Below are 27,018 nucleotides of genomic sequence, written 5' to 3' on the forward strand. Positions count from 1 at the left end.
GATGGGAGACCTCCCCACTCCACTATCCTCCAGTGCGCCCCCACCAACGCAGCAGGGCTCTGGGCGTGAGATGGGGGACCTATTCCTGTTGTCTTGAACCCTCCTGAATGATAGGGTCCTGGGACGCCCGGGGGTGGGGCACCGAGAAGCCAGGTGGTTCCCCCGCCCCCCGCCGAGGTGGGGGCGCAGGAGCGGCGGGCACCTGTTGCGGCGTGCCGGGCGGTGGCTGAGGCTCACCTGCGCGAGGCCCGGCCCAGGGCGGGCGGCGGGCGCACAACTGAGCCGAGGTTCCGACGCTCGTTCCGCGCCTCGGGCTTCCGCCGGGTCAGCTGACCGCCCAGTGCGGAACTAAGCGCCGGCCGCGAGCTGCCTGCTGCCACCGCACTCCTGCTCGGCACTCGGTACCGCGCGCCCGCCCCGTCGCCATGGCCGGGCTTGTGGTCAGTGGAACTCAAGTAAGTCCGCTGGGGCCACCCCGTCCCCTCCTGGGCACGGTCGCTCTGAGCAGGGAGCTCTGGGGCGAGCGGCGTCCAGAGGTCAGACGGGTGCTCCCTGCCCCACCTCGGGGCTGCGTCTGCAGCAGCGGAGTGAGGCAGGCCTGAGGGGAGCACAGACGCGGTTTTGCGCCTGGCGCACCCCCTGGGTGGGAGGAGAGGGGGGAAGACCCTCAGGTCGCCCGGACCCCTCCAGCCCCAGCGCTCAGTGACCAGAGGCCAGCCAGCGGACCTCTCCATCAGGTGGAGTGGGCACCTCTCACAACCCATGGTACTTTTCCGAGCCCACAAAAAAGTTGTAATTTCTTTCATAATCTGAAGGAAAAAAGGAACCTTGTTAAAAGAAACGTTTTGATATATTTGTCTTTACACCAACGCAGTTGTAAAATAGAAATGGTAGTTTTAGAGTTTTCTTTTTCTTCTTCCCGACAACGGAGGTAGGAGCCTCTGAAAGACACAGTGAGAATCACGATGCGACCGTGCAGGCGCTGGGTTGCAGGGCTTCGCTGCAGACTTGCTCCTGTTCCTAACCCTAGATCCCTTATCAAAGACCGGTAGAAGGCTACAGTGCTCCAGTTTTATTTCGGCACCTGACTTCTTTAACGGACGTCCTTGGGGATGGCAACACTCTAGTTTCCACCCGGGGTGATAGACACCCAGCTTTACTTACTGTCAGCCTTGAAGTGACGCGTTAGTTGTTTTTAGTCATTGCTGGAGGGTTGGACTCAACTACTGGGGGGCCAGGTGCCTTTTACTTGCTGGAGAAGCCAGGAGTCCCTTATAAGCTCTGAATGAGCCAGCCCTCCTCCTCCCCTGCTTTTCCCGGATGCCCTAGAGAAATGGTTCTGAGGTTTTGCAGCTCTCCCCTTGGATTGCTTGAGGCAGGTAGTGTCAGGCACAATTAGATTTTGAGATTACTTTGGGCTTAGGGAATGTTTCTCCCTTCTTAGAGTTCAGGAGTTAGTAGGCCAGGGAGGTACTAGCCTGGGAAAGAGGTTAAAATGAAATGTCTTTTTTAGCTGGCAGGGAAAAGGGACTTTCTGGGAGTTAATAAGGCTGCAGAAGGAAGGGCTAGAGGAAAGGGCCTCTGCCCAAGCCGGGTCCCTGACCCTCAGAACCTAGGTCTCTGCATTTCAGAGCCAGGAGTCTCTGGGTGTAGCTGCTTCCAGCTTCATGGAAGACTTGACATGGGCCTGCCAACCTTCCTGTGCTTCTCTTTCTCATCCTCTATTTCCACAGCTCAGTTTTATTTATTAGTTTTTCTCTTGAGCCCCTTGAATTTAGCCCATCCCAAACAGCCCAAGGGCAGTGACCTGTGAGTGAGGCATTTTGGTCCCTTGGGGACTGTTCTAAACAAATGGAGCTGCCAGGGGAAGAGCTGAGCAGGCAAGTTGGGGAAAATGCCCTTGTGTCATAGGTGCCCGGTATTCTAAACGTCCAAGGTCAGTGAATCTGAGTGGTGGCTCAGGGCTTTAGGTCTTTTTAATGTTCTGCCTCTAGCAGCCATTATAAGATGTAGCACCTTGAATGTGTATCACATGGTCCTTCTCAAACTTGGGATCCTTCTAAAGGGTGGGGGGAGGAAACTTCTCATGAGCCAACACTGTTACTGCTTTTATTTCAATATTACTTAAGTATACAATCATAAAACCAGATAAAACTTTTTCTAAGTTCATATTTAGAGAGCTATAAACCCCCCAAAAGGGATGGCTTAAGTGTAAAAGCGAAAACAATAATACCCATAAAATTAAAATAAACAATGAAATGGATGATGTTTGCTGAAACTCGGTCATTGCTTTTGATGCTGCTGTGGCCTGATGGCTGTGGTCCTGAGTTTGAGGAGTTGCTCAAACCTGTAACACCACATGCTTGGGGATGTTGCTGTCCTCCCTCCATTTTTCTCTACAAAGTTTCAACATGGATCTGACTCCATTTGGCCTTCTGTTGGCATGAATGCATCATTTATATTCAGCACGAAGGCCTCAGTCTTCCTTCTTCACTAGCTTAGGACAATTATAGTAATGGCATTAATACAAATGCAGACACAAATGCAGACTTGGAATTGGGATACTGAAATCTTATACCGGAGAGACATGGGAATAAAAAACCCCTTCCACAGGAATACTGGTGTGATTCACTAACAACTACCTAGTGGCCACTAGGTGCCAAGGACAAGGCTGTGGGCTTTAAATATGTTAACTTATTTCATTCCTGTAACATAAATAAAATGAGGATAAAATGTGACTCATGAGCCTATTTAATGAGGATTGACTAGTTAAGTATCAGTAACCTCAGATAGGCACATGACACCACCCTTATGGCAGAAAGTGGAGAACTAAAGAGCCTCTTGATGAAAGTGAAGGAGGAGAGTGAAAAAGTTGGCTTAAAGTCAGAAAACTAAAATCATGGCAAATAGATGGGGAAATAGTGGAAACAGTGGCTGACTTTATTTTTTGGGGTTTCAAAATCACTGCAGATGGTGATTGCAGTCATGAAATTAAAGACACTTACTCCTTGGAAGGAAAGTTATGACCAACCTAGACAGCATGTTAAGAAGCAGAGATATTACTTTGCCAGCAAAGGTCCGTCTAGTCAAGGCTATTGTTTTTCCAGTGGTCGTGTATGGTTGTGAGAGCTGACTATGAAGAAAGCTGAGTGCAGAAGAATTGATGCTTTTGAACTGTGGTGTTGGAAAAGACTCTTGAGAGTCCCTTGGACTGCAAGGAGATCCAGCCAGTCCACCCTAGAGGAGATCAGTCCTAGGTGTTCATTGGAAGGACTGATGCTGAAGATGAAACTCCAATACTTTGGCCACCTGATGGGAAGAGCTGACTCATTTGAAAAGACCCTGATGCTGGGAAAGATTGAGGGAAGGAGAAGGGGACGACAGAGGATGAGATGGTTGGATGGCATCACCCACTCAATGGACATGGGTTTGGGTGGACTGCAGGAGTTGGTGCTGGACAGGGAGGCCTGGCGTGCGGTGGTTCATGGGATCACTAAGAGTCGGACACGACTGAGTGACTGAACTGAACTGACTAGTTAAGAGCCAGGTGGGAGGCTTTTAATAAATATGAGTTATTACATTATTCTTAACACCTTTTGGAGGTGGTTAGTGTTTAACTAGTTTATAGAAGAAGAAACAGAGTCTATGAGATTGTGACCCACCCAAGGTGGGTGCAACTAGTTAAGTAGCAGCACAGGGATGCTGATTCATGACCAGAGTTCTTTCTATTCATGGAGCTGCCAGTACTGCAAATCTAAAATTAAGGATGCCTCACCTCTAAGTGGGGGCAGGCATCCTGAAATAACCTCCTTTCAATCTGACTACTGACAACACTCCCCCCATTCCAAAAATCTGTGAGCCAGACTATCCCAACTGCAAAGAGAAACCTTCCATGTCTTGCAGTTTGGTAATTTTCTGCAGCTTCTGCTCAGAGGAGCTGAGTGTGTGTACATGTAGAGATCCTGCCAAGATATTATTTTTCTTTCTGGTGTTACTCTCTGTAGGGGTCTTGAACTTGATATGCTTTCATTTCTCTGGTAATGGTGTCCTTTTATATTGTAATTCCACATGGTCGAAGTCTTGGGGGTACATATTACATATGATAGGCAAACTAAAAGTATGAAACTTTGTTCTTCATTTCACTCAAAATCAAGATAATTGACTAAATGCAGCGCCTTCTCATTTTGGGTGGGATCTTGCTTCGGTGGCATCTAAATCTGTTAAGCTCTACATCCCTTCTCTTGTTTGGTGAAGACACAGGCTATTTTTGGTCTAGCTCTTCTAGTTTCCTGTTTTATGTTAGGTGGTCCATGCTTCAAGAAGTCTCCTGACATCCTAAGATATAATGTCTTCCACTCAGGAGCACTTCTTAAAGAAGTCTCTCCTCTCATTATGAGTGTTGTTTGCCGTGCCTGGCAGTGACTGCTTGCTGCTTTTAAGCCTTTTCCAGCCAATTTGAACCCTTCAGCATGGTTGACTTAACTCACATCTCAAAAAGCTTCCAGTTTACTATGAGGGTGGTCCAAACATAGACATGGCTTATCAAGTTGGTGTTCTTAGCAAATTTTGGGGACTTGGTCCTCATCTCTGTGAAATAGGAGCAAATTGTGCTTTGTTTGGTTCTCCTGGGATACTGTAATGTTGTTGTTTAGTCTCTCAGTTATTTCCAACTCTTCTACGACCCCAAGGATTGTAGCCTGCCAGGTTCCTCGGATTTCCCAGGCAAGAATACTGGAGAGGGTTGCCATTTCCTTCTCCTTGACCCAGGGATCAAACCCATGTCTCCTGCTTGGCAGGTGGATTCTTTACCGCTGAGCCACCCAGGACACTTTGTGATCTTAAGATCATGGAATAAAACAAGCTAATGGAAGTTTTGTCAGACATGTTGTGAGTGGTTGAATGCTTCATGGTGGTAATTGTCCTTAATGTTTGTTTACTCTGAAGTGGAATTCTACAGAAGATAAAAGGGAGCAAATATTCCTCTTTCTGCAGGCTCTAACGCTCTTCTGGGACCTTCAACATGGCATCATGAGGTAGTTCTAGATCTTTCAGCTAACAAGACTCATTTTGAAGCCAAAACATGATAATAGATAGCTGGCATTTGTTGATCAAGAATATCCACATTGTCATGTGCATATTTAAGAATTCCATGGCCTCCATATTGGACGTCTTTATTCCTGGTGCAGAACGTGGTCCAGACTCTCCTTAAGAAGATGTACTATGCAGGGCAGGCCTCTGGAGTCTTAGTTTCCTCATATAAAGCATGAGGGATTTTGACTGAGTCCCTGCTAAATTTAAAACCTTGTAACCCATGAGGAAAGAACTCAGTTTCCACATTGAAAGCTCAGCCTCTCTGCTGCATATATAATGGAGATCTTGAATGATTTTGATATGTACAAGATGGGTAAGGGATAGGTTTTCAGGTGAGTGCCATGGGCCTAGGGGTCAGTGTGAACATATAATGCAGAAGCAGCTGCTGATGGTGAGCAGCTGAATGAAGTCCCTAGATTCTCCAGTCTCTCTGGAGAATCCTTTATCTTTGCTTGGAAGCAGAACTTAATTTGTTATACGAGGAGATAGATGGCTCTTAGGTAGAGAGGGGAGAGATTACCATAATGAACTTACAGCCCTTTAGTTTTTAGTCTGTATCTTTCTGAGTCAAAATTGTTTTATTGGAATCAGCTATTTTTTTTCCTGTCTTTTCTCCCCATTTTGTATCTTCCAGTAATGAAGTTACTGAAGGATAGTGAACACAGGATATTATATTGTCAGCAATTGGTCCCCATTGGATAAGAAAGGGTTGAGAGATGACTTGAAAAATTGAGGGTGCCAGGGTGCAGTGTGACTTGTTTTAGGTGGAGCCATATGAAAGTGCAGTTGTATAGTTCTACGATGGTCAGGGTATTAGTAATTCATAACCTAATTTTAACCATTTTAATGTAATACTGAAGATGCAAGATGGCCACCATATTCTTATTCTCAATTGGGAATCACAACCCCTCCATCCCTACCTCCACCCCTTTGGACACCTTTCTCTCATTCCAGGACGTTTTGTCTGTATGTGGAAGAACGAAGGTTTGCAAGGTGAAAAGGATCAAGGCTGTAGCCTTGTAAGGAGCTGGAATTTCTGCTGAGCAATTGAGGATGGGCTCCTTTTGTGGGAAAGCATCATGTAGTGTGACCCACTGCTGACTGGTCACTGGTTTGTCTTACTGGTTTTGGAATTAGTTGCCAGTCCTGCCCTCACTGCTACCTGTAAAAATAGGTTTCAAAACCTCGGTGCTTGGAGCAGAGAGAAAGCCCTCTGACCTCCCAGTCAGAAATTCTGGGATCAAATTTCAGTTCAGCCTCCTAATATTTGGGCATACACTAGGTAAATAATAATAATAAAAGTAAGTAAAAGAATGCTTAAGGGAACACCTCTGCCAGCAGAATGGGGTTGATTGCCAAGGGCTCCCTGGAGGACAGTCTTGAAAGCTCTGGCTACCCATCGTTGCCCTGTCGCCTTCAAGTCGGCTCTGTTCAGAGTTCGGAGGACGTTTTATACATGGTGGTAATAGGATGGGATTGGCGGTCTGGGGAGGTTTTCTTGTCCAACCCTATTTGTTCCAGCACCCTGCAGGTTGAATGCTGGTAAGTGCATCTGCTGTGCCTTTTATGAGGTAATGTGCATAACAGGGTATTTGGGGGAGGGGGCAGCCGAAGAGAGGGAGCAGGAGAGCCAGAGGGGCAGCTGTTGGGAAGGCCCCTGAGCAGGAGGCTGGTTGCTGTGATTATATCAGCGTGCTCTGAGGCTGGGGTGTTTTTTGGACCTCTGAATCCGGCCAATTTCAGTCCAATTTCCCTCGTGCCGGGATTAGTCTCCATCATGCTAAGTGTACCAAGAAAGGGGAGCTGTTGGCAGAATCCCTGAAGCCAAGTCCCAAAGCTGACTTGAACAGGGAAACAGCCACAGATGGGGTCTTCCTGTGTGCGGAGTGCGTGTTTCAAGTTGTGGAAGCAATCATCGGATCAGTGACGCCGGGCCTTGACCAGCTGGGTGATTTCCGTTGGCCACATTGTTTCTGTTCCATTTTAATTTCCAGGTGTCCTACATAGGCCAGGACTGCAGAGAGATTCCAGAGCACCTCGGCAGGGACTGTGGACACTTTGCAAAGAGGCTTGATCTGAGCTTTAACCTTCTGAGGTATGTAACCTTCATGAGACAGACCAGGCCTGGGAGACCCAGGGCCCATGGTGAAGGCCTGCAGATAAAAACCAAACAGCCCAGGTCTCGAAAGGAATGCCAAAGGTGTGACTCTGCTTCACAGGGTCCTCTGGCTCCCCTCTTGTGCCCAGAAAACAGTGAGTGTGAGTGTCCTCTGGCTCACGTGTGTCCCTCCAGAGGGCCATCAGTGTCACTTTGTTCTTTTCCTTCCTCACTGAGGTCCATGCGTCATATTAGAAAACTCTTGGAGAGGAAGAGAGAGAACCAGCAGGTGTGTTGGGGGCATTTAGGGATGCTTTTGTGGATGACCCTGTTGCCCAAAGATTTGCTGAATCCCAGGTAGAGTGTATGTGTTCTTCTTTTATTTTCTTTGCCTTTTTATGAATTGAAACTTTAAATATTTGTGATGATGATTTCTCCCAGATGGTATTTCAAAGTAATTCCAATGCTGTTGGCATGGGGTAGGTGGGAGGGAAGCTCAAACAACTGTTCCAGACTTGGCAGAGAAGGTAAGTGCGATTGTATATATTATTCCAATGGAGAAAACAGTTATTTCTTCCTAAAAGGTGCTGAATTGTAACTGGTTTGGGGACTCTGGGGAGGGAGCTGGGAGGTTCTTGGAAAGCAGGTATCAGTGGGATAAATGGGGGGGGGGGGATCCGGATGGTGGCTTTTCCTAAGGAGGTGGTTCCACGCAGAGCTTTTTCCTAAGTGTCTCCTTGAGAGCCATGCTAGCCTCTGATGGAACAGACTGTCTCCAGGTGGAAGGACAGATGAGGAGCTGCAGTTCCACCCCAGGGCTCCGGTACTTTACTTCCTCCACAGTGTGGAGGCTCTTCTCTCCAAAGCAGGACACTCGAGCATTACAGATTCCAGTGAAGATGAACAAAGCTTGGGGCTTTAAGGCACCAGAGGGTGGAAGGGACTTCCAGCAGAGCTTCATGGGCTGGTGCTTAGGAGCTCATGGCTGTGCTGAGATGCATCGTCTCCGGGTGTCCAGGGAATCGTGTTAGAAGGGAGTGGGCGCAGTGTGCTGCCTGACTCTCAAGGGGTTTGTGGGCTTCTGAGAAGATGTGGAAACGGAAAAGTCACAGAGTAACACAGAGTGGTGAGAGGGTGCCAGATAAACTCGGACTCTGAACAAATGAAGGATGGTTTTTGGTCCCTGCCCAAGAAGGGGACAGAATACAGTCTCAACTGATGGTGCCTGAGACACGTGTGCACCTTCAACAGCTCCCCAGCGTAGGCTTGGGCAGAGGGTTCCTCTCATGTGACGGGCCTCTGGGTGTTTGGGGCTTTTCACTTAGGCAGTGGCTGCCTTGCTGCTAGGAGCCCGGATGTGGGTTTGAGGAGGCTGGGCCCTGGGAGGGGGTATGAGCAGTCACAGGTCATGGGACTGGGCTGTCAGGTCTGAGGAAACAGAGCCGTCTTTGTCACATTATGGGACCCTGCCTCTCTGATGAGAAGTGGTTCTTGGCTCTGAGAGGCTGGATCTTTAAGGATTTATCATTGGAAATGATGGGGCCTGGAGGCAGGAAAATTTTGTGAAAAGGAGGTTGGTTTAAAAAAAGAGAGGAATTAAGACTTTTGTTAAATTTTTGTTGAGAGAAGAGTTTTTGTAAGTGTCAAGTCTGAGGAATGATCCCTCAAAAGATCTGGTCCCGAACCTGTTCTTGTGCTGTGGTCAATGTGTGAGTTGTAGCTGGGTTGGGGCAGGGATGAGCCATGGAGGGGTGAGGTCTCATGGAAGGGTTTATATTAGGACTTGGGTAAGCTGGAAGGAGTTACAGACCAGAATGCAGAAGAGTAACTCTGACTTGATGTGGTTATGGTGAGATTGACTCATCTCTGATGGTCTGATTTACCTAACTTGGGGGCAAGGGAGGTGGCACTGTTTCTCTTGGGTGTCAGAGGAAGATGTAAGCTTATGCAGGTCCTTTGCCTTCAGTTGGATAAAAATTCAAAGATGGTTTAGACGCTTACCTAATTCCTCTTTGGGGAGAGAAAGGGAGAAGGGAAGAGAAAGATCATGAACTTACCTACCACACAAGTGGGAATGTGATTCCTACCAGGCTGAAGGGATCATCATATCCAGAGGAAATACTGCGGATCCCCATCCCACCTTTTGTAAAAGGTTTCTTCCCAGTCCTGTCTTGTCATTTCCATGGGATTTGGCGGGGAGTATATCACCCTATATTTGCTCTGCACCTGGATTTACCATAGCTTGTGGTTTTAACTCTCTGCTCTATCTTCTGTTCGCCCTCTTGGCAGCCTATCTGGTCCCACTCTCGACACCCCCTTCATCTACCTTGAAGCTCAGTACTACATTACTGTTTATTATGCCAGTTCAAAGTGTACCAGGAGAGATAGGGTGGTAATTTTGCGTGCAGCAGGAGATGCTGGGATAGCGTTGTTCCTGAAGTCTTCTGGGTGCTCCCTTGACCTGGAGAGTCTCTCCCTGGCTGTTCCTCTCATCAGGATCAGGTCTCCTGCATGTGATCAGGTGCCCCTCTTTCCCAGCCACTTTCTCTGCTTTCCATGTCCCGTATCTTCTTTCCAGGGCTATCCTCAGAAACACAAAATTCTTCTCACTTTGTTATGTTTGGAAGAATCACACCCCCCCCCCCCCCCCCACCTCGCCTCCTTTTTACAGGACATCTCTGCAGGCTTCCTTATCTCATCCAGAGAGTCATGTCAGGGTGTTGCCTTAAATGGAGCCATAACCGCTAATACAAATTTTGCTACTCCCATAAATCACAGAATCAGCTGCAGTCTGTTTGTGCTTTAGACTGCAGCTTGTTTTTAGGCAAGGAGTTCTGCTTATTCATTTAAAAATATTTAATAGTACACATGACACAATCTTTAGAAGGAACAAACCTGTAACCAAGGAAAAACTCTCCCTTGCATTTATGTCTGTTGCCTCCTGGGTCCCACCTGCACTGGTAACTACTGGTAGTTGATCTTTGTCATCCTGCAGAGTTAGTCCATGTATATACTAACATGAGAATTTCTCATGGGGCCAGATTTGTATTACTTCTTGCCAAGATGTTAGTTAAAAGAGAGGCACTAGATTTCAGTTAACTACTCACGATCAGGTCATCCTTCTCTGTTGTCTTGCTCTTAATTCAAAGCCATTCACCATCATTGTTAATTTCATTCATGAAAGTGATGTTTCTGCAGATTTGCTCTATGGCTACCCATTCATGCTGGAGGGGAGGGTGGTTATGGATTTATAAGCTCTGAAACATATTTTTTTCTTCCCATTACACCTCAGGGTCTTCTCCCCTGCATTAGCTATGAATCCATCCCTCCCTTGATTGGGTTGTACAGTAGTAGACTGGTTACTTCTCTATGCAGAAAGTCTCAGAAATTGAGGCTGTCTTGCTTCTGTGACTCTGTCCTGGGAGGATGAAAGTCCCTGGACCCAGTATGTTCCCTGATAGGTTGGAAAGAGAAGCAAGACAAAGGTCTAAATAAAATTCCTGGCTCCCCTAAAAGAGTCAGACATACCTACTCTCTCAACTCGGATCTCATTCTTCCTATTATGACTGGATGAGACCCAGGTGAGCCACAAAGACAATGAACTGGGACCAGCTCTCTGGACATGGTTCCCAGGGGTAGGTAGGGTCCTGCCATCTCCCCTGTAATGGCCACAGAGGATTTAGGAAGCTTATTAGGTAATAGTCCAGAGGAGTGAAGTTGTGTCCCTTGCACTTGGATACGTTAATGATCACGTATCCATCCAATGTTTATATCTACATGAGAGTGTACTTTAGATTTTATTTTTTGAAGACAATCTGCTAAATAATAAAACCATATTTCCCAGTAGAAATATTGGGAAAACCAGAAGGGTATGACTGAAACCCTCTTTCTCTCAAATTTTCACTAATAATCTTACCACCCAGGAATCTCCATTGTTAACATTTTATTGTCTTGGGTGTTTCATGATGCCAAATATCTTTTAAATGATGCTGTTGCTTACATTGTGTTGGAAGCATATTCCCATCTCAATAAATACTGCATTACAGGTTTTAATAGTTTCTTATTTCTTCACTTCAGTTCATTCGCTCCGTCGTGTCCAACTCTTTGTGACCCCATGGACTGCAGCTCACCAGGCTTCCTGTCCATCACCAACTCCCAGAGCTTGCTCAAACTCATGTCCATCGAGTTGGTGATGCCATCCAACCATCTCATCCTCTGTCATCCCCTTCCTCCTCCTGCCTTCAGTCTTTCCCAGCATCAGGGTCTTTTCCAATAAATCAGTTCTTCACATCAGGTGGCCAAAATATTGGAGCTTCAATTTCAGCATCAGTCCTCCCAATTCTTATTTCTTATTGTTGGACATTTAAATTGTTTCCATATTTTTACTGTTATAAATCTCTCTTATAAATTTCATTGTGATACTCACTGATGAATATCTCTGATTAGTTGTTTGGGGCAAATTCTTGGGGACAGAATAGTCAGAAGGCCTTGATACAGGTGGCAAGTTGCCCCCGAGAGGTGATACCAATTTATGCTACCAGGAATATTTGAATATCCATTGTCCCAAACTCTTCCTGTAACTATTCTTGTTTGTTTGTTTGTTTTTTCCTTTTGAGGTTTTCATATTTTACTTCTCTGTTCAATACAGAGAATCCTCTGCCATCACCAGTGCTGGTTCCTTGATCAAGGAAAAGAGAACTTGGTAATAGTTTGTTGCAGCTTTCATTTTGCTTCCCCCTGAACTGGGAAAGGACAGTATTCTCTCTGGTGGCTCGTTTCTCTCCCCCATGGGCCCTGAGTAGGTTGCCCCCTGAGCTTGTGAACACAGTGGGCAGAGCAGAATTCCCATGGCACACAGTGATAAACACACCTGTGTCATATGACAATGAAACTGAGAGGGCTTAATTGATCTATGGAAACAGGAAACTTACATTTTAAAATTTATTGGCAGTTGCATCTTACTTAGCATCACTCTGGTAAATGTAAGACGGATCTCCACCATCTCTGGATGGGAGAATTGCTTAGGAGAGAATGTCTTAGGTGATAGCTTGCTGCTTCTCTGACTTTGTCAAGGATGACAGTGATGACTGGGGACTTGGGCAGCTCCAGTAAAATTGTGACTCTGTTCTTCCCACCAGGCAGAGAGGTGGACACTAGGTGCATTGTCAGATCTTTGAGGATGAACATACCACCACATCTATGCCTGTTTACTAACAGCTGGGCAGAACTGGGCCTGTTAGCTTGCTTCCCAGTTGGGAAAATGGGCAGTGGAATGAAAAGAACCAAGGCTTTGTGGTCAGACCATCCTGTCTTGAAATCTTATGACTGTCTTTCACTAGTTGTTTAACTGCCCTTGGGCTACTTACAAAAATGTTGAATGTGTAATTGTGTAAAGTGTCAGTTTAGTCATTCAGTCACGTCTGAGGCTTTGCGACTTATGGACTGTAGCCGCCTGGCTCCTCTGTCCATGGAATTCTCCAGGCAAGAATACTGGATTGGGTAGCCATTCCCTTCTCCAGGGGATCTTCCTGTCCCAGGGATTGAACCTGGGTCTCGTGCATGGCAGGCAGATTATTTACCATCTGAGTCACCAGGGAAGCCAACTGTGTAAAGCACTTAACAAATTAGTCAAATAATAGGTCTTAAGTAAGTGTAGCCAAGGTTAGTTCTTAAACATGGCACTAGTGAAGCTAAAAATCCACCCTTGACTGTCCATAAGGGCCATTTCACTCTCTGATAGTCATTGGGATTCCTCACAAACATTCAGGATTTCCTCTTTCTGCATGTGGTATGTTTGCACACCTTTGTACCCTTTGGTATGACAGTGGGCAGAAACTTTAAGAGCCAGCACATAATTTGCAACTTTCTCTTCTGCTTGCTATGATTGTCAGTCTTGGGTTCTGACCATAAATGGCCAGACTCCATTGCTGATCTATGTTGGACATAGATTGTAAATGAGAAATTTGTCTTGTAAGACAGAATATTTAATACAGCATAGCCTAGCCTCTTCAAACTGGTACAAATACCTTGGTTTGCCAACTGTCTGACATTGCATAGGCTAAACCCACTTCATCTGACACACATTTTTCATCATTCCCAACTAGAAGCATTCCTGTGTTCAAATTACAGTAGGAACGAGTAAGGGAGAGTTCCCTGCCTAGACTCTTAGGAGAACAGCTCGAAGGGCATGTTCTGTTGGTATTGGGTCTTCATAAAACCATTTCTTTGCCAGCAGGGGCCTTGTTCATACTTGTTTTCAAAATCCAAATATAGTGGTCTTACTTGGGGAACTCATTGATACTGGAGTGGGGGTGGCAACAGAGCTCTTGTTGGTGAAACTTGAGAGGAAGAGATGATGATGGGAATGACAGGGTTTAGTAAGAGAAACTGTTAATGAATTTTCACAACAGTTCTAGGGTCTTGATAAGCCCTGAATGATTACAGGAGGCCGGGTCTACATATTAGAAGCTGTGTTCTCTCTGAGCTGGGCAATGCTCTGAAAAGTAGCCCCCCCACACGTTTTTTATTTGGTTCTAAAAATATCATTGGCCAGTCTAGTGTCTCTAACTACCAGCTGAACATACAGTCAAAAGGTGAAGTGGAAAATGAGCTGGCAGGTAATATTTAATGTCTCAGTAGCAAGACTTATATTTCCTTGACTTACGGGACTTTCTGAAGTGACCTTTGTGACTCTGCATGCATGCTTAGTTGCTCAGTTGTGTCAAACTCTTTGTGACCTGTAGGACTGCAGCCTGCCAGGCTCCTCTGTCCATGGGATTTTTCAGGCAAGAATACTGGAGTGGGTTGCCATGTCTTCCTCCAGGGGATCTTCCCGAACCAGAGACTGAACTTGGATCTCCTGTGTCTCTTGCATTGCAGGCAGGTTGTTTACACTCTGAGCCATCGGGGAAGCCCTTTGTGACTGTGTTATTACCAAAACCAGCTTCAAGTAAAACAGAGAGGGAGGGAAGATGGTGAAGGGAGTGGGTAGCAGGCCACTGCAGAAGTACTTTCCTGCCTCTCTCCCCTCAAAATGTCCTGACTTTGCAGATTTCCATCTATTGGCCAGAAAATGGGGGTATTGAGCCTTAGCGTATAAGACCAAGCTGAGGAGGTGGTGGGCAATTGGTGAGAGTTGTCCGAGAGGCCATGGGGCTTTCCCGAGGTTCAGCTTTCTTAGAAATGGTGCTGCTCCCTGCAGCTATGACTTGCAGTGTGGTTTAGAAAGGGCTTTCATAAACTTTGTTTCCATGTTTCCTACAGAGTTGCCTCCAGGATGAGAAATTCCTAGACATTTTAAGTGAAAGCCTTTCATTTCTCATCTCACCCATTTAACTCCTTCAGAATCTTGGGTTTATTTTTTCTTTTTTTCTTTTTCTTTTTTTTAGTCTCACGTTGTGGCCTGTGGGATCTCAGTTCCCAGACCAGAGATTGAATCTGTACCCCCTGCTCTGAAAGTGTGTAATCTTCACCACTGGACTGGAAACCCAGAATCTTGGGTTTCCTTTCTTTGTCAAGTTTCTCTCCCTGAGCTGTTTGGAACTTGCCCTCCCCCGCTGCTCTCGCCTCTCCCTCTGCCCTGCTCTCTGCTCTGAGGTCATCGTTGTGCACGTGGTGATGCTGCTGTGTTGTCAGGGTGGTGATTTGAGGGAATAGGTGGGGGGAGAGGCAGGTGAGCCTAACCCTTTCAGACTCTCTACTCTCTGATCTTGCATCTTCTAAACCATGAGGTTCTATCGCGTTGATGGGGTGAGCATTTAGTGGGTGAGGCCTGGAGTGCTCAGTGTCTTTCAGGGTGTAAGACAGCTTTGGACAAAAGAGCCTTCCCTCTGCCATGCCAGCTGCACCATGTCGAGGAGGACCTCTGGGTCCTGTCAGAGAGAGCTTTGGAATGGCTCGCTTCATGAAAGAAAGCAGCCCTGTAGATCAGTACCCAGAGGTGACTTGCTAGGTTGTGCAAAGGAGTCCAGGGACAAGGGATCAAATAAGTGATTCCAGTCATCATGTTTATTTTCTTATTAACACAGAACCGGTGTCATGGAGTACTTGCTACATGCTGAGTAAGGCTGGGCAGAACACCTACTGGGTGTCAGCTCATTGTCTTTCTACCAGCCTTTTACATATGGAGCCACTGAGGCCCAGATAAAGGAAGAAATCTCCCTCAGATCACACTGATGGTTAAATGGGAGAGCTGGGATTAAATGGCTCCTGTGGTTTGACTTCAGCTTAACAGTTATTCTAGATTGCCTCTCATGATTTAAATCAGTGTTTTCTTTGAAGATGGGCAGTCATTCCCCTCCCCCCCACAACAAGGGAGGTTTGTTTTTTAAAATCACAAATGACCTGTAGAATTCACAGAAGCAGGATCAGAGTGGCTCCTACAGCTCCAGGTTGGAGACCAAAGAAGCCTTAGACCTCTGTCTGTTACATTTCCTTTTCTCTCCAGTTTCTTCCAAGCCTTCCTGATGTACAAAGACCTTGTGAGGCCTGGGTCGGCTGGGAGTTGAGGGTTCCCAGAGACCTCATCCCTTTTATCACCACCACCTCTGTCCCACCCTGGGTGTGCCTTAGATGGCCATGGCTGCTGTCAGAGGAAGAAGGGGCTTAGCATTTGCCATGGCTCTGCTGTTGCAGCCTCGGGATGAAGAACCTTGAGACAGATGACTGTGTGCATGACTTTTGGTTCTGGAGGGAAAAGAAGGTGTGTGTGTGTGTGTGTGTGTGTGTGTGTGTGTGCGCGTGCGCGCACTTGACTTGCACTCACTTGCATGCACACACCCACCCTGTGAAAAGCCTTGCTCCTCTTGTCTCCTCAGGGACTGCCGTGTTGGTGATTCCAGCTGTTCCTGCCCCTTTGTGATGAAAGGGGAGCGATTACGCTTTTTTGCTGGGTGTCTGTGTTTAGTTGCAGGGATGTGATAACTACAAATGCTCCCTGACCGAGACTTTCCCCATAAAAGCTCTCTTCTGTCCCAGCTGCTTTCTCTTCGCCTTTGCACTCTCACCCTCATCAGTGCTGCAGCACAAGGTTGCTCAGGATTTTAAACGAGGGAGAGACATACACACATGCTCAGGTTTCCTTCTAGAGTTTAAAGAAAAAGACACCTCCTCCTCCAGACCCATCATTATGGGGATCAGCTATGTGCCCCCCACCTTTGCACCACCTCCCTTAAGCTCCTCTCTGAGTTTATACAGAACCCAATTTTTCAGTCTCTTGGGTGTCTGCTTTTTCTCTGATTCTGAAGAAATAAGAGACGGGTAGAGCAGGGAAGACCGACAAAAGAGCTTTAAAAAAAAAAAAATCCCTGAACCATTTTTGAGATAAAGCAAGACTTACTAAAAACAATTGGAGAGGAGGGTGAGGAGAAGGGGGTGTTAACCCCCGAGCACGGCCTGTATTCTGCAGCTGGAGAAGTGTTTTAAGAAAATGCACCATTGTTAAAACTTTTTTTTTTCCCTGATGGATTTATTTATAAGGTAGAGAAATATTTTCCCCATAATTGGGTAACTCTTAATAGTAGCAATTGCATATTTATCAGTGTGAGGGGCTGTTATTAATGTAACTGTCAGACCCAAACACATTTCTGCATTAAATCCATTTAGTATGTGCATTATTCGGGCTCGAATGTCACCGGGACATCAAAGCCCCGTAGGCATGGAGAGCTCAGTGCCCTGCTGTGGCTGAGGAACAGGCCCTTGATCAATAAATGTAACATGTTAATGCAGAGCAAATAGAATAAAAGATTTCTTTGACAAGACATGAAAAATCACCTTGTGGCAGCTGGCATGTGATGCCGTTTCTGGGGAGACACTAGCAAAGTTGATCTGACAAGTAAAGAGGAGAGATGATGGTTGTAAGGTGCTTTTGTTTCAAACTTCTTTCTTGACCTGTCAGGTTTTGAAGGCGCCTCAATGGCTCTTTTTTGTCATGTGAAAATTGTAGTCTTAGGTAGTTATGAAGCAGTTATCTCTTCTCAAATTGTGAATGCTGCTGTTTAATTGATTCACTTAGCATTTGAAACTGTCACGCATTAATAATTGCGAAATCCTGTAGATACTGCGCGAGTGTGTCATGCTTAAATGTGTAGTTATCAGAAAATTAATATCCTTAATGAACCGGTGCTTTCAAACTAACATTGCATGAAATCTCTTTTGCCCTTTCATTTGCCAAAGCCACATCCGCCAGTTTGCCGAGAATCACCTCTCGACAGTTTGGTTTCTTGATGCCCGACAAATGCCAGCTTTGCTGTGGGTACATCGCATGCTCAATGACAATAAATATAGTAATTATACTGGAGTTAGTAATTAACATAATTGTAGTCAATTACGACAAATACAGTGCAGAGCTAAATAAATGAGAGGGGAGAAATTAGCAAGCTAATTGATTTATCTGTACTTGGCTTTCTATTACAACTGGCAGGGCTGTTTTTCTTGGGGTGGGGGGAGAGGAGGGGCAGAAATCCCCACAAGGATTGTTTACAAATAACTGATTTTGTTTTGAAGTTGCTTTGTCTTTTGACGTATTATGCATCACCCACCCCCCAACTCTGCTTACAAGGAGAATGAAAGGAAAGAAAAAGAGAATTTAAATGCCAAGGGAACATTTTGTGAATTTAGCTACATCCAGCCGAATGCTGCAGCTAAGGGGAGACAGGATTTAGCTTTTGCTAAGTCTTGAGGGGTTGTGTTTTCTTCTCGGCTATTGTCCTGGTAAAAGAAAGTTTGAGTGTGTGTGTGTGTGTGTGTGTGTGTATATGTGTGTGTGTGTGTGTGTGTGCGCGCGCGTGCATGAAATCTTGTTTCAATCAATGATGTGGTCCTTTCCTGGAAGATACATTTGGGGATTATATGTGCGTGTTAATTTGCTCAGTTTTGTGCTGCTGGCTTGGGGTAGGAGGAGGTGGACATATTTTACTTGATTCAAACGCACTTGCTCTTCTTATGCTTTTTTCTTTAGGTACTCAGAGAAGGGACAGGGAAGGATCGGCCAGTGTTTCTGGAGAGGCTAGGGGAGGGGCTCCAGCAAGGACCCACTTTCTCCTTTCCACATTTCAAGGTTGGCTGGGATCCTGGGCTGTTGCACTCCTGAGGTTGCCTGGAAAGTTGTGGGGTTTCAGTGCACATGTGTTTCGAGCTGGTTTATTCTGTGCTGCCCAGAGCCCTGGTTAATGATGTTGATCATGCATCTCTGTTCTTTGTTCACCTCTTTTATCAAGACTGCTGTTTGTGCCTCTCAGGGAAAACCTGCACGTGTTTTAAGGCTTGGGGTCACATCTCAGCACTGTTTGTTTTTTTTTTTCCTCGCAACTTTTAGAAACAAGATTTTTCCCCTCTACTTTTTGATACAGGATGGGGACTAGCAGCCAGAGATTTTTAAAGGTTGGTAGTGCTTAAAATTTCACCTTGGTCTCACCCAAGTTTAAAATTGAGTGTTTTTAGGACATGGCGGTGCAGGTATTCAGCATCAGTTGTAACCTTATCAAAGCCCTGTTAATCTCCTGAAAATGAAGCAGTTTAACAAATTAAAAATGTGTTTCAAAGCCTTTTACTTTGCTCTTCTTGAAGATTCCACTGGATACGTTCTGAATCTGATAGGAATGGGAGTCAGGGGCAGCAGTTTTATTTGTATGTAGATGGTACATGTAATCATGTGTGACCAATTCAGTCTTTCTGTTGCACTAAGATGCTGCCTATATTTTGGAACACCAGAATGTACTCGGACACTGCTTAGTGTGGTCATTCTTCATGTGCACTTCATTCAGAAATCAATATCTGATGTGAAATATTTATATACAAGGAGTCATTTGAATTATTTAATGTTTGCCAGCATAATGGCCTTCCTGATGAAGTCTCAAATTATTTTAGTAAATGCGTGGACCTTTGGAGCAGAAAAGACTTTCACAGTTAGAGGTGGGGGATGATAGTTCGAATTTTGAGCGTGATTTAGTTTAGTATGTGTTCAAGAGAAATTGATGATTTCTCTGTGTTGCTTTGTTTACCAAAAATAGATAATTTCCAGATACTGTATACCTCCAGAGAGAGCGGTGAGCACCTGTGAGAAGCAGTGAGATGAGAGAAAATGGGTGAAGAAAAACCCTTTTTCTGTTGACCACTGTCAAAATGTGACATTTGTAGTGTTGTTGCTGTCTGTAGTCTCCGCTCAGCTGCTAGTTTTTATACTCCGTCTTTTCTCCTTTTCCAAACTCAGCTGTAGAGCAGATGTGAGTGGAGCGAGAACATAGGATGGTGGCAAAGGAAGCCTCTTTTCATTTTTATTATTTTACAATTAAAGTTGCCCTCATTGGAGCTAACTTTTTTTGCCCTTGTGCTGCTTAAAGAAATAATAGCACAGGACGTAATTTGGATGAATTCTTTTCAAACAGAATGCTGTTTGCAAAAGCTCCATTTTTCTAAGACACTCTTCAGTTTCACTGAGGCAGACTCCCACCTAGATGTTTAAATATACGAGTTTTGAGGTGCCTTGTTCCTCAGAAATTCTAATTAGTTTTTATATTTGTTCTGCAGCAGCTCTGATGATTGGATCTGCTGAAAAGCATTTTTTGTGGGGTTGATGGGGCAGGAAGCAAGAAGGGATGAAGTCAAGAGCCTTTCTTGTCAGTCTGCCTTGAGAAGCTGAAGGAGGGGGCACTTGCCTGCTTGGCTGTCAGTCTTCGGGGTGCATTGGAATTGCCTGGTGGAGTGCAAATTTTATTTCAGGGACTTATTTTTCAGAATGAATTTCTTGTCCTTTCTAAGTGCATCACTGTGGTAGCTCACTGCCTCTGGATTCGAAACCTCCCAAGAGCAGGGAGTGATGAAGACTCAGAGAGTGGGCCTGGGAAGGCAGGCTGTCTTCACCTGTGCTGACAGCTGAATCGTGAGTCTGTCCTGGTGGCTCTTGCGAATTCTTCCCAAATGCCTGAGCTGAAATCATATCATAGAAAGATAACCTTCCTTCCGGTTGTAATTGGATGTAGCAAACCAGCACCCTGAATTCTGTTCTTGGAGGCTGGGCTTAGGTAAGGAAAATCAGGCTGACCTGGGGTATAGAGAAACGGAGGCCACCAGAGACTCCTGAAGGGCATTCTGTCCAGTGTCCTGCCTTTGAGGGGCACTGCATTTTTTCCAGTCCACTATGTGACACCCCAGAAGAATGACTGTAGGGGTAAATTTAACCATACAGTGGATGGTTTTTCTTATCTTCTTCCTCTTTAGCTGGTGGGTGGAAGTCAGGCCTGGGGTACATGTTCTGGAGAATGCCAGGAGGGTTGCCTTTCTAGCTGCCATGTATGACTGGATTCCTCCATGGATGCACTTGAGGACCAAGTGACTTCCAAGGTCTTTGAATGGCTCTGACAGCCATGACCTAGATGGTTATGTAGCTGAGTGGAGGTGGGGACTGCTCAGGATAGCAAGGGTTCCCCAGAGCTGTCTGGAGATGTCTGCAAGGGCTGAGGACTTGGGTCATTGTTCTTAGGAAGTCCCTTCTGTTCATTATACATCTGTAAATATTCAGGGCATACCTGGTTTCCCAGCACCTGAAACTTAAAGATGTGGTACTTCCCCTGGCAAATGCTCTCATGTTCAGTGTGGAGAGAAGACTAATTCAGGTGAAGTTATTAGAACAATGCAGGGCCACAGCCAAACCTACCAACAGCTTTGAGAACTTTGTGGTTCTTTTCTGTTGGAAAGTTTGTTGACAGTGAGTTAGAGAGCTGCTGGTATAGTTGCTTTACAATGTTGTGTTAATTTCTGCTGTACTGCAGAGTGAGTCAGTTATGCACATGCATATATCCCCTCAGTTTTGGATTTCCTTCCCATTTAGGTCACCAAAGAGCCTTGAGCAGAGTTCCCTGTGCTCTGTAATAGGTTCTGATTAGTTACCTGTTTGATATACAGTTGTGTATATGTGTCAATCCCAATCTCCCAGTTCACCCCACTTCCCCTTCCCTTCCTTGGAGTTCTACATTTGTTCTCTAAGTCCATCTCTATTTCTACTTTGCAAGTAAGTTCATCTGGTTACTTCTTCAGTCCTCATGGCAAGCTAGGTGTTCTTCACAGTTTAAAGTCAGGAAATGTGAGTATGCTGAATTTAAGGGACTTTCCCCACAGTACACAGCTGGTCGGGGAGGAGCCAAGGTCTAAATGCAGTTTTGCACAACCACGAAGCCTCCCTCCTTGGCTCCCACATTGTATTGGATTCCATTATGTTTCCCACAATTCCAGTTGATTGTGGTCTTTGAGACCTTTGCCTGGTGAGCTGGTGTAGGTTGGTGACTAAATGGTAGAGAAGAGGAAAATTGTCTCCCAGGCCAACAGGGGATATAGCTCTCCCCGTGTTCTTGCTTCAAGACTGTTGCTGGTTTTTCTTCCCAAACTTATATCTGACCTTACTGTATTTCAGCGTAGATAAAATTTTAGGCAGTGAATCTTTACATCAAATGCCAGTATTTTAGAAGTCTGGAAAATTAGGTTGGGTTAACTTATCCTGTTCCTTTAGGAAGATCAACAACAAAAATAGAGCAAACTTCATTGTGCTCTAATAAGGGGACTCTGGGGGTTGAACCTCCATAGTTTTTGGATCCATCTCAGGTGTGAGTTCTATTGCTGCTGCTCTTCATTCAGACAGCCTTTCAGGAAGCATGAGTTTCTGTTTTCTTCTCAGTTACAGGCAAAGCATACTATTCACTTTTTTTCTCAGGAAATCTCTGAGTGGCACAGGAAATGGCTTATATGGATGCAAATGCTTTGTCAATCACTAAATACTACACAACTATGGTGCATTTTTTTCCCCAGTTTTATTGACATATAATTGATTATATTGCATTGCATTAGGTGATGATCTACAACATAATGGCTTGATAAATGTGTATATTGCAAAATGATTTCCACAATAAGTTAACATCATATAATGTATTGCATGATGCATTATTGTCATTGTAATTTTAAAATTTTGAAAGAGAAACTGAAATTTTGCTAGTTCGAAGCTCAGAATCTTTGTTGGAGACCACAAAGTCAGGGGACTTTTGGCTGGAGGTGCTTTGGTGGAAAAACAGTGAAATCATGAGACAGGATACCTAACTATTAGTCTTCACTCCATCACAGATGATCTATGACCTACTGAGCAAATCATTTAATCTGTGTTGTGACTTTCCAGACAGGGGATAATGGTACTCACCTATCAGAGTTTTGAAGATCAAATGAAATACTGAATGTAAGAAGAGTTTTGCTCCTGTGGGTTGTGGACCAAGACAGCAATTATCCCTGGAATCATTAATTTCATTTTTGATACTTCTGGTTTTTTCAGCTGAATCATCTTGGAGAGGATTTTGCCTAGGTTCATGTGGCATTTGCTATTTGTGAATCTTGTGCAAATAAAAGGGAGATCGTAGTCCTAGGGTATATTTCCTTGCCAGGAGCGTGTGACTATTTTCCATATCCCTAAGTTTATCCTATCTGATTTTCTCTTTTACTAAAGGTTTGCCTTTTCCGTTATTTCTGATCTGCATTGATCAGTTCTATTGTAACTAACAGTTTCTGTGTTAGCTTTTTTACAAAAAGGGCTTCTTAGAAGCCTTGTCCCAGAAGTAATTGTAAAATTAGATGGTACATGTTTAGATAGTGCTGAGGGAGATAAAAAGTGGAGATCTGAGACTGATCTACTATTAAAAGAAGACTGTGCTTCTGAAGTATAAACTAGTCATATGATAGAAAAGGTGAGGAAATGAGGAAAGGAACATGGGCCAGGCAATCTAGACAGCAGCTGCTCTGGATTTAGCAAAGAAGTTTCTGTTGGCTGTACAAAAGCGTTTTTGTCAGTTTTGTCTGCAAACTGTGTCATGTTGAGCTGCCCACTGTTCAACCATTCCTTTCTCCCACATACACAAGTACTAATGATGTAGCATCAACTAAGTTATTTAGTGCTTACCATTCTATCTCACTGAACCTTCCCAACTTTATGATTAAAAAAACTGTTTACAGGTAAATCAAGGCTTAGATTGGTCAAGTACCTCCCCTAGTGTCATATAGTAAGAGTGGAAGCGGGATTGACCTGGACTGCCCTTATAACAGTCCTCCTCTCATCCCGTGATATCTGTGCTGTGCTTCATAGACCCAAATACCGTGAGAGGGATAGAGGTAGGTAGGTTGGTTTAATACAGTGGTTTTTAAGAATGATTTTTCTAGTGGCAGGATCCTTGTTTCACAAAAATTTATATAGACTGTTATGAAGTAAAATGGTTTTAGTATTTTTTAAGGTGAGCCAGCAAAAAGCAGTGAAGCTGTTCAGATGAACCCTGGGTTTGATATTGAGGGGAGAGACAGAATGCAATCTTATACTTGCCACAGTGTTCAGATTATTCCTGCATTTGGTTCAGAGTGTGCACGATCGAAATACTAATTCACTCAATGAGTAGTTGCAAATGGTAACAATTTTCTTTCCCCCTTAAATTTCACCTTGCAAATAACAGGAAATTTTTTAACTAGACAATTGTAGGAAGAAACTTGGAGATCTGTACAAAATGAGTTAATTTGTCAGCACAAGATAATATGCTGTTCTGCAGTGCGTTAAAATTTGGTATCAAATGTACTTGGGAGAACATACTGCTCTTAAATTAGTAAAAATTGTTAAAGTAATTTAAAAGTTGAATTCAAATTAGTCATTTGAAGTAACTCGGAAGCCCCTTGTGGTACTCTAGGGTTCTGTGGAACACAGTTTGAGAACCACTGGTCTAACACTTTCTTTTGACAGAGGAAATTGAGGTCCAGAAAGTGTAAATGGTGGGTTGGTGCTAGGGAACAGGAAATTGTGCCAAAGAAATGTTTACTTTCTAAAACTAGCTCTTCAAGTTTTATTTCTGGTTATAAAGTAATCATTTTATAAAAACACAGGGAAAATATACAGAAGGAAAGTTTAAAAAGCCACAGGCTTACAGCTGAACAATAAACCAGTATTCCACTATTAACATTTGAGCTTGTAAGATTTTACAAAAAAACATTTTCTTTTCTTTTTCTTTTTTTTTTTTTTTACAAAATTGGGTTTCAGGCTGTACATACAATTGACATTTGAATGACGTGAGGGTTATTCCATGTGTAACTTGTAGTTGACTCACCGTATCCAGAGCTCCTCTGCATCCTGGGATTCCGCCTGTGGCATATTGTGTAGTGATGTAGTTCTTGCTATTGAAAAAACACCCAACTATAAGTGGACTCTGTGCATTTCAAACCTGCATTGTGCCAGGGTAAACTGTATAGACTTGTATCCTTTTTTCCTAAACGCTATACCCTGTGATTCAGTTTTCTTGAATAATGTGGTTTTCCAGTGATTACATAATATTTTTTCACAGATGCACTGTGATCGTGCCATTCTCTTTTTGGTTGATGTATATTTATGTATTGTTTTCCACCATTTCATGTTAATAAGAAACGCTGTGATGAACTGCTTTGCCTATAAATCTTCTGTTTCATCATCTTCACTATTTCCTTAATATAATTTCCAAAGGAATAAAATTACTGAGCTGCACTAAAGGTCATTAAAAATAAGTTCTTCCCAGAAGCGCCTATCTGACCCTTCATCCGTCTGCCACAGGAGTGTCTGGGGTGTTTCTCTCTGCCTGGAGGAGGTGGAGGAGACATCAGATTGGGAGGGGGGCTCAATGGGAAAGAAGAGCATCTTGACCTCAGCCTGTCCACGCTTTGTCTTCACAGGCCGGATGCTTCTTGTGTGCTTAGACTGGCTCAGATGTGAGTAACTCTGGGACCTGCCTAGTGTCTGGGAAGTCCAGCTCCCCTCTGAGTCCGCCTGTTGTTTGCTCCTGCAGGGAAGCTTCCGAGGCCCCCGTGGGGCAGGTCTCTCTCAATAGGGTGTCCGGTGCCCCCCAGAGGTGGCCAGGTTTGTGAAGGAGGTAGAGACAGGAACCCAAACCATTTTCAGCTTTTCCTTTGCAGATTCAACCTTTTAAGCATACCTACACTTACCTGCAACGGCAATCGTTTTGCATTTTAATGACAAATCAAGTACGCTAACTTGCATTTGAAACGAAAGTGCCTTAAATGTCTCTGGCTGTCAGAATGAGATGTTAGGAGCTTGATGAAAAGCGAACAAAGAAGACAAAGTATGAAGCCTAGATACAGTGCAAAATGAAATAAACCCTTGTATGGCCTGTCAGGGGTGTCAGTTGATATTCATATCTAAAGCATATTATAGCATTACTTTGCAGCTCATAGCTTACTCATCTGTCTTTTTTAATTCATCACATTCGAGCCCACGTCTTTTAAGTCTCATGTGTCAACAATGGGAGAAATCTGTTAATTGACAAATGAGTGTCACAAATGTGAATTGGTGCCTTTACATCAGCGGCAGGTGTAGTCTCTTTTGTTTTTTGTTGGATCTATTATTGGCATAAGCCAGTGTAAGACATCTGTCTTTGTCGGGAATGAGAAATGACAGGCCTTCTTGGCTGTCATTGTCTTAGTGCGTGCTCATTCTGTGAGATACTGTATAAAGATAAAATGTCAGTTAAAAGAATATGAAAAACTATCTGGAGGAAGTCCTTAAATTACTCAGAGAGGGGATCCGGGAATTGGGACTGGAATTGAAATCCGAGTGTTTCAGTTTGTATCTATCATACCTATTTAAAAATAATATTTCCTGAGTAACAGGGTGAGGTTATCAGGCATTTAGGAGGATGTAATGTTGTGCTGGTATAATTAGCTTTATCAGGTGGGGAGAAAGTCTAACTTTGCAAGATATGAATTTATTTATTATCAGGTCATCTCTCAGACAAGCGCAGAATTGTCTCAATAAAAACACTCCAGGTAGGATTCTGGGCATTGATTTGCATGTGTTTTGAAATATTGAAATTGTTCCCCTCCAATTTCTTTTTCGGTTATATTCCTATCTGAGACTGATGAGAAGCATAATGAAATAAAAAGCAGCAGTTGTAGAGTGATGAGACAATTAGTGGGGAGAAAACTGTTAGTTTCACAGAGCTCCTGGTGGGTTTAGAGATGCAAGCGAGTCTGGACACCTGAGGCTGTGTTGTTAACGCAAGTTATTGCTGGTAAGAGAGGGTGAGAGAGGAGGTGTAAGGTCTGAAAGTGGAGGAATGCTCCTGCTTGCTCTTCTGTCAGCAGGAGCTAGGGACCCCCTGGGCGTTTAGGGCTGGTAAGGACAGGATGATCTCAGCCGAGCGTGTCCTGGTTGTAGAAAGGCTGGAATAAACGGCATGCTTCCCAAACTTGAGTATGTACACAAATCCTTGAGAGTCTTGTTACAACACAGTGTCTGATTCAGCAGGTCCGGCCTTGGGCCTGAGCCTCTGCATTTCTAACAGATTCCTAGGTGACACTGACCTGCTGTTTTGTAGACTCGGCTTGATCGTCAAGGAGTTCAGTTCATCTGCTCACAGACCATCTGGTGGGTTTCTTTAGACAGCGTGGAGTTCAGAGGAGAGGCAAGGCTTCAGGGCTGGGATGAACTGGACTGGTCTGAATAATTTCTACATGGAGAAGTTCTTTTTCTGTAGAAATGTTTCCAGCCCCTTCAGAGGAGGCCCAGACTCATTGGTTTTTCTCGAGCTCTATGTGACTGGGGGACAGGACTCTGAGGCCAAGGTACCCTGCCTTCTCTGAAGGGGTCAGCACTGTGTGTATGTGGGCATGCTTGTGTGCAGACTCTGTGCACATAGGCTCACTGTTGTGTGGTTGAGGGAGGGCATGGACTGAACCTTATGTGTGTGTTGGCAGAACTTGCGTGTTTTTGTGTGCACCTTGTAGTGTTTGGGGGGCATGCAACAGGTCTGAGTGCACACTTTTTGTGTGTGATATAG

At 44.6% G+C, this 27,018-nt stretch overlaps 1 protein-coding gene across 1 annotated transcript in view; it reads left to right on the forward strand.

Moving 5' to 3' along the window:
• The first annotated feature begins 334 nt into the window (after positions 1-334).
• Positions 335-27,018, forward strand: part of LRMDA (leucine rich melanocyte differentiation associated) — a 1,142,706-nt gene continuing 1,116,022 nt past the window's right edge. The window contains exons 1-2 of the mRNA XM_065922685.1: positions 335-455; positions 7,086-7,186. Of these exons, the coding sequence (XP_065778757.1) occupies positions 426-455; positions 7,086-7,186 (131 nt within the window). The 5' untranslated portion in view covers positions 335-425. The remainder of the gene's footprint in view (positions 456-7,085; positions 7,187-27,018) is intronic.

The sequence above is a fragment of the Muntiacus reevesi genome, chromosome 2 (assembly GCF_963930625.1).
Source record: "Muntiacus reevesi chromosome 2, mMunRee1.1, whole genome shotgun sequence".
Classification (NCBI taxonomy): Eukaryota; Metazoa; Chordata; class Mammalia; order Artiodactyla; family Cervidae; genus Muntiacus; species Muntiacus reevesi.